The sequence below is a fragment of the Salvia hispanica genome, chromosome 6, assembly GCF_029641045.1.
Source record: "Salvia hispanica isolate PSC_SH4W2 chromosome 6, Shi_PSC_v1, whole genome shotgun sequence".
NCBI lineage: Eukaryota > Viridiplantae > Streptophyta > Magnoliopsida > Lamiales > Lamiaceae > Salvia > Salvia hispanica.
The window spans coordinates 29,465,640-29,473,363 of NC_142697.1; the positions used below are offsets into that span (position 1 = coordinate 29,465,640).

The 7,724-nt window shown below is 36.4% G+C and overlaps 1 protein-coding gene across 1 annotated transcript; it reads left to right on the forward strand.

The window, feature by feature from the left end:
- The first annotated feature begins 1,157 nt into the window (after positions 1-1,157).
- BGAL17 (beta-galactosidase 17) lies at positions 1,158-7,724 on the forward strand. The gene is made up of 19 exons (XM_089060134.1): positions 1,158-1,406; positions 1,957-2,061; positions 2,316-2,511; positions 3,263-3,351; positions 3,722-3,802; positions 3,990-4,084; positions 4,359-4,429; positions 4,657-4,747; positions 4,844-4,961; positions 5,040-5,135; positions 5,218-5,266; positions 5,723-5,910; positions 5,998-6,069; positions 6,159-6,305; positions 6,432-6,482; positions 6,792-6,939; positions 7,058-7,191; positions 7,277-7,342; positions 7,450-7,724. Exons 1-19 carry the CDS (start codon positions 1,275-1,277, stop codon positions 7,558-7,560), a joined length of 2,040 nt encoding a protein of 679 aa, XP_088916260.1. The 5' UTR covers positions 1,158-1,274; the 3' UTR covers positions 7,561-7,724.

The window sequence follows — 7,724 nt, forward strand, 5'->3', positions numbered from 1 at the left end:
ATAGTTGAATGGAAGAGACTCGCTATCCTTAATCAGGCGTCATGGAATCGATATCTGATTCGTAACTTAAATTTTTGAGCTAGTTGTTTCATTGTTTGAGGATCCGTCGGTGAAGACGAAAAAAATGTACAATTAATCAAAATATTTGATAAATTAGCATCCACGGCATTACATTTGAAATGTGACCAAGCAGCGGATTGATAATTTGATATGACAAAAAGCCAGATTTAAAAATTAAAAACCTTTTCTTAAGTGTGACAGAATTGAAACACTAAAAGTGAAACACTAAAGTCTGTATATTTAGAGGGCCCAAATAAAAAACATTGGGCCATTTTTTATTCTAATAGTCTGTGAAACTTATAAAGCCCTAAAGAGCAACCTACTTATAAAAAGTGAAGCACAATTCTCTTGAATCAATAAATTATGAATTTAAGTAACTTTCAACATAATTTATTAGCATGTTATAAATATGAATTCAGAATATTTCGCTATAAAAAAGTGAGATAAATATTAGAAAATTGATGATTTTTACCCACTATGCCTAAAATTGTGGGACATATTAGAATGAGTGACGGTCAATTTTAGTTCCATAACAAATAAAAATATGGCAAAAGAAAACTTTTTTTTTATGGTTCCATCGAAGAATTAAATCTCAAAGCTAATTATACAGTGATATGATCGTTAGTTTTTTGACGGAATGATCAGAAAAGGACCACTACGACAAAGATTTTACTCCATTTATCTGCGAATAGGAGTCTCGTTTTTCCATTTTAGTCTGTCCGCTAATAGGAGTCCCGGTTCACTTTTACTATAAATGGTAATAGGGTCCCACTTTCCACTAACTCATATCACTTACATTTCATTTAAAACTAATATATACAAGTGTGAGGAGGACCCTTATTCCACTTATTTTTTTCCATTCACTTTTTTTAACATTTCGTAAAATTTGTGCAACCCATAAATGAGACTCATAGCGGACGGAGGAAGTATTTGTTATAGATCTATTTTTTAAAAAGTGAATATTTATTATATTCGTATTTTAGTTTAGGACCAAACTTCACCTTTTACAGTATAATTTAACTAGCAAAAAAAAATGTAAGTAACCGAGCCCGGCCGGTTTATACGACAATAAAGCCCGGCCCGATAAAATAAAGCAGTCGACTGTTCCGTACAATTGATGAAGCTAGGAAGCACGAAGCTGCAGCTTCAGCTTCAGCTCAGCTGATCACAAAGCAGTAAAACTGGCAACTGGGCTTCATCATCGCCTCAGAAAAATGGCAAGAATCCGAAGCCTGGGGAGAGCTACCCCCTTCATATTGACTTTCTTCATAGCCCTCTTCGTCTTGGGTGTTTTTGCTCCTCTGCCGTCCACTTCTCATCATTCTTCCCAATTTCACTTGGATAATGTAAGTTAATCTGGGAAAAGATTACTTTTTTTTCACTCATTTGGTACAGTTTACTTTCTTTATCTTGGTTTGGTTGAGGTATTTGGTTTATGTTGTGATTTTTTGTAGTTTGATTGAGTGATGTGTGGTTATGATCAAGTAAAGGAATGTTTATTTAAGCAGTGGAAAAATTGAGGGTTGATTCCACAATTGAAATTGAGGGAGAGAGGAGTATTTATTTTGTGAATGTATGGCAGTCTCTTTTAGTGTAATTATGTGCATTTTTCTCCTTATTGTGATAAGCCAGAATGGGGAGGGCTGAAAGTTGAAGTAATCGCCTTGGTGGGGGCTAAATTTTCTGAGTTTTGAGTGTTGAAATTTCGAAAAGATAATTTTCTTATTGCTTGACATGGTGATGGGGGCTATTGTCCACAATTCACACAAAACACCTCGATAATTTGATGATTTTAAAGGAAGTTTTTCAAAAACTTTTGATGATTAGTAATTCGTGCACTGCTTGTTTCAATGGCGTGAAGTGTTAATGTGCCCTTAACATGCTATACTGTGACAGGGACACACACATAAGTTTGAGATTGCAGAGGACATGTTTTGGAGAGATGGGGAGCCGTTTAGGATAATTGGAGGAGACTTGCATTATTTCCGAGTGCATCCCGAGGTGTGTAATGTTGCTATGGTCTTAGTAATTTTATTCAGTTAGAGCCTTAGACCAAGCATCATGTGCTTGTACTTGCATAAATATTGGGTACTTTTAGTGCTTAGTATTACTATTTACTAAACATGTGGAATGGAGAAGTCGAAGGAGAGGAAGTATAATGATGTTCAGGACTAAAGCTACCGTAGTTAGGTGGATATTGTGTGTTCTCATGGTGGCATACTAATCTGTAAATTTGTGTAAATAATGAGTTTCAGTACTGGAGAGATCGACTGCTGAGAGCAAAGGCATTGGGATTGAACACGATTCAAACTTATGTTCCCTGGAACTTACATGAGCCGAAACAAGGCCATCTGGTATTTGAGGGCATTGCAGACATAATTTCATTTCTCGAGCTATGCAAGGAATTGGATTTGTTGGTTATGCTGCGTCCTGGGCCCTATATCTGTGGCGGTTAGTAAACTTTCAAGTGGGTTATAATAAAAGCTTATTTCTTGAAATCCTATTGAGTATTTGGATTTTGCATCTGAATTTGAGTCTTTACTCTGCTGAAGGCTGACTCAACTTTTACGTATTCTGAAATGCTTGGATTATAGAATTTTGTGCTTTGTACTCTGGATGATTCAATAACATTCATGCTGATAATTTGTGTGATTACAAATGATAAACTGCAATATAGCATCTCTGGTTTTGCAAGTTATATGTGCATTTATGCAGAATTTTACCTAGCATAGTTGGTTATGGAATAATTGAAATTTGGAAGTGAGTACTTATCTAGCAATGGAAGAAGTACAAGGTTTGAAAAACCATATGTTTTTGTATGCGAATCAATTGCTTTAAATACTCTCTCTCTTTTGGCATTTTCTTACCATCAGCAAATATCCTTCGCTTCTAATTAATACTTGCATGAGTTTTTCATGTTGATCCTAGCTGGAAAAGGTCAAGTATAACTATTATCGCGTGGTTGGAGTTTTCCCCCTTTTAAACCATCAACTTTAAGATTCTCAGGTGGCAGATTTTGACCTTAATGTGTTTTCCACTTCGTCCTTGTTGCATGAGTCCTCTCTTTGATTCCATACACACATAATTTAAGCTCATTATCTATCATATTTTTATCAGCTAGGAATTGTGATGCAATTTTGTGCGAGCAGTTCTTTCTTTGATAATTCCTTCTACTTACCTTTCTTATTTTTTGTGGTCGTAGAGTGGGATTTGGGTGGCTTCCCTGCTTGGTTGCTTGCCGAAGAGCCTCCTATTAGATTAAGATCATCAGACCCTGCCTACCTTGGATTGGTATAATCTAATATTCTACATGCTTCATCAGCTGTAAAATAATCTTACTTGCTTGATTGTTTTATTTATCTATAGATTTACCTTGTTCACTTATAAGTTCCTACAAAATGTAAATCTAACCCATGCTAAAATGATTCCAAAAAATAAACAAGGTCGGCTAAGTTAAAAAATTGGATGAATATCAGATTGTTTCATTGTTCTATGTATACATACAACACTGGGAATACAAGAAATCTGGATTCAAATGCATGGGATTCACTAAGTTCTCTTAATTGTCTAGCTACTGTAGAATACTTATTTTTTGGTGTTTACCCTTCATTCCTTCAGTAGTTAATAGGAATGTTTAATGGTTGTTGGGACATAACTGCAGGTTGAGAAGTGGTGGGGAATCCTACTTCCAAAAGTGTCTCCGCTTCTTTACAGCAATGGTGGTCCGATTGTAATGGTCCAGGTAGGATAAAACTACACTATGGCACAATGTTACTAGAATATATAAAGCAAGTGTACGTTTCTGCTAAGTAAGTATGAATAGTGACTGTGAATTGAAGTATATTGACATGAAATCAAACTAAACGATGTTACAGTCTGCCTTTCTTTGACCGTGTTAGTGTTGTAATCTAATTGCAAAATTGTAACAGATTGAAAATGAATTTGGTTCTTATGGAGACGACAAAGCTTACTTGCATTATCTGGTCAAACTAGCTAGGAGACACCTTGGAGATGATATAATACTGTAAGTCTAGTATTTACTGGTTGAGAAACCAGGTTCATTTGTCCAATTGATGTATTGAAATCAAACATAAACCTTTCGAACTTTGGTTCAATTGCAAACTAAACTAACTACAGAGCATGTAGTTCTTTGTGACACTATGAATTGCATTAAATGACGAAAAGATAGTAGAAATTTTTTCCTGCGTTGTACTCTTTCTACATTGATCCAAAACTGACTACCTTCTCCTTCTTTTATATCTTCACTGTCGCTTTGAAATTTCTGCTGGTGTTTGCAGGTATACTACTGATGGCGGTGAAAGGGTAAATCTGGAGAAAGGAACAATACAAGGAGATGCTGTTTTCTCAGGTTAGATGAGTTGTCGAGATGAGTCTCTGGTTTGCAACTTAGATATTGCTTCGTCTGTTAAACCACTGACTAATCAATTTTCATTACTCTGTGACTGTGTCAAGGTGGTATAGAAATTATCAATAAAGGATAATTTTCAATGACTAATCATTGTTCCACATAATTTGTATATTGGATTGGATATACCTTTCAGAATACTTGAACTTCACATCTTTATTTATTTGCAGCGGTTGACTTCACCACCGGAGACGACCCGTGGCCGAAATTCAAGCTGCAGAAAGAGTTCAATGCACCGGGGAAATCGCCTCCTCTGTCATCGTTAGTCTTTATGTTAATTCTCTCCCTATTTTTTTCTTGACTCTACGTCGGCACCACTAAATATATCAATAATTTTCTGCTTGGTTATCGTTTCAGGGAGTTCTATACTGGTTGGCTTACACACTGGGGGGAGACTATTGCAACCACGGGTGCAGTGTTTACTGCTGCCTACTTGGACAAGATTTTGGCAAAGAATGGATCCGCTGTTCTCTATGTACGAAAACGCCCTCAACCTTCGTTTCTTGTAACTATTTGTTTCTGCTCAATGGATTCCATGTACTTGTGAATCTAGATGGCGCATGGTGGGACGAACTTTGGATTCTATAATGGTGCAAACACCGGAGATGATGAGTCGGCCTACAAGCCAGATCTTACATCTTATGATTACGTGAGGCAGATCATTACTCTGTTCTTTTCTTCTAAAAGTTCAGCAATCTCTTTCTAACTCCTCCTTCCTTGTGTTGGACTAGGATGCACCAATAAGTGAATCGGGTGATGTGGACAATGCAAAGTACAAAGGTAATCTTACCTTTAGACACTATATTTAATACATCTCATCATTTCTTATTTCATGGTCGTTAAATGTCTGAAATATTGCTAGCGGATGCAACTTCTTCCGGCTAAAGATTTGAAATAAACAACGTCAATATCAAGAAATGGATGCTTACAATCGACATTTTAATCTAACAAAATTTCAACTGAGTGACTAAGCTTTCAACAAATTGCCTAGCTTTCATATTATATAGCTATGTATCCTAATCTGAAATCTTGGTAATGTTAAAAATTACAAAGAGACTTCTTTTCTTTACATCCTTATCCATTCGAAGGTAATTTTTTTTTTTTTTTAGTTTCGTATACTGCTATGGCTGACTGTGTTGTGTGTTGGTACATGTGTGCAATGCATAATAATCTCTATCCTTTACTAAACGTTTAATGGTAATCCATCTTTTCAATATGGTTTCATATTGCTTGCAGCTTTGAGAAGTGTCATCGCAAAATATAGCCCTCAGCCTCTTGCTTCCGTCCCTTCCAACAATGAAAAGGTAGCTTATGGGCGTATCAAGCTACATAAAAGCTCGTTTTTGTATGACGCAACCAGGATGACAGACCTTGCCGATGCTGTAGAGTCTGAAAACCCGGTTTCAATGGAAGCTATTGGACAGGTGATAAAGTACAAAAAATATTTTGATTGTTCTTTCAAATGCTTAAGAAATGAATTATTACTACAAATTCCTGTTTAATTATTTCAGAATTTTGGCTTCGTGTCGTATTCCTCATACTACACTCCACAAGGCAATGGAAGTCTGTTATCAATACCAAAGGTCTTCTCATCGTATCAATAGCTGCTAAACTTTCTTGGTTGTATTTCATCGTAGTTGCATTTCATAATGATATCGTCTCAAATTAACAGGTGCATGATAGAGCTCAAGTGTTTGTTTCCTGTGCTGAAGATAGTGGGAGACGGCCAACGTACGTTGGAGTGATCACAAGATGGTCAAATAAACCCGTTCCTCTACCTTCCTTAACATGTGAATCGAAAAATCAACTGTTTATCTTGGTACAGATACTTTCTATCTCATTTGTTCGAGAGTTCTTTTCCTTGCAACTCATATCAATTTGTCCACTTAAATCTACATAAAACTTCATCGTCATTGAGATTGTCGGCTGTGTTTTCCTCATATAGGTTGAAAACATGGGTCGCTTGAATTATGGGCCGTACATATTTGACAGAAAGGTAAATATACTCTTATCCTTTATGGTATCATCTTGAAATTTACTAATCCTAAACCAAAAGGTCGAGAGACTAAACACCATAACTCTTGAACAAGTTAGAGACGGGTCTTCTTTATGCACTTTTACAGATATGAAAATGAGAAAAGCTCTTTAAGTTCGGTTTGAACTGTTGATTTACGTAACTGGAAGTAACCAATTAGGTTTATGACGAAACCTAGAAATCACTTTTTTTTTGCTCTTTCAAGAGATTCCAAAGAGAAAATGAAAAATTTCGCCTTTCATTAATGTCATATTCTTTCCTTTGCCTCAGGGCATTTTGTCTCCTGTATATCTGGATAGAAGGCCTCTGCATAATTGGACAATGCTTCCCATTTCTCTTGAAAATGTCAATGAAGCCCGAGATATCAACCCCATCATTCACGATCCAATGACTCGGAAACGGTTAAAAGGCCAGAAGAGTAAGCTCTCTTTATCCTTGTGAAATTCTGTAGTAAGCTATGAAATGTCTTTCTTGTGCCTCCAACGTGAAATGTCCGCTGATATTAGTGGTAGTAATATTTGGTTTGTGTTGTGCAGAGCTTGATCCGGAGCCTGCATTTTACAGCGGTCGCTTCAACATCACCAAAGTTGCGGACACATACATATCGTTCAGAGGGTGGAGTAAAGGAATAGCTTTCGTGAATAAGATCAACATTGGGCGTTTTTGGCCGGTAAAAATTGTGCATTTGTTGGATTTCATCTCTGTTTTGAAAGCTAATGCTAATGGCATTTTCCACCAAAACTTGTGTTTTGCAGAGCGTTGGACCACAATGCAATCTTTATGTTCCAGCTCCAATTCTTCGGCAAGGAGAAAACATCGTGGTATGTTACCATACACGAGTATTACGAGCATTAGAATCAAGATTGAAATTTCTTTTACAAACTTGTATTTTTGATTTGCAAACTTGTTGGGGTTTGTGTGTGATAAGGTTGTCTTGGAGCTGGAGTCACCAAAGCTTGATCTCTCCGTGAGCTTTGTCGACTACCCGGATTTCACTTGTGTTTCAAAACCGAGAGGAAATCGCGTGCTTGCCTCGTGAGAGATGGATAGAATTGAGATCTCTGTGTTTTTCTGTATATACTTTGTTTTACTGGTTGAAGAGAGATTTTCTATCTTAATCGAAGCAAAATGTAATTAAATCAAAGTACAATTTAATTAATTACACTAAACATGTCATTATAACATGTTTAGTAGGGGTGATAA

What these genes read in the sequence shown, in the direction of transcription:
- BGAL17 (XM_089060134.1), top strand. Translation starts at nt 1,275, where the DNA reads ATGGCAAGAATCCGAAGCCTGGGGAGAGCTACCCCCTTCATATTGACT. An exon ending in CCCAATTTCACTTGGATAAT is followed by an intron (nt 1,407 to 1,956) that starts GTAAGTTAATCT and finishes ATACTGTGACAG; the next exon opens with GGACACACACATAAGTTTGA. An exon ending in ACCCTGCCTACCTTGGATTG is followed by an intron (nt 3,352 to 3,721) that starts GTATAATCTAAT and finishes ACATAACTGCAG; the next exon opens with GTTGAGAAGTGGTGGGGAAT.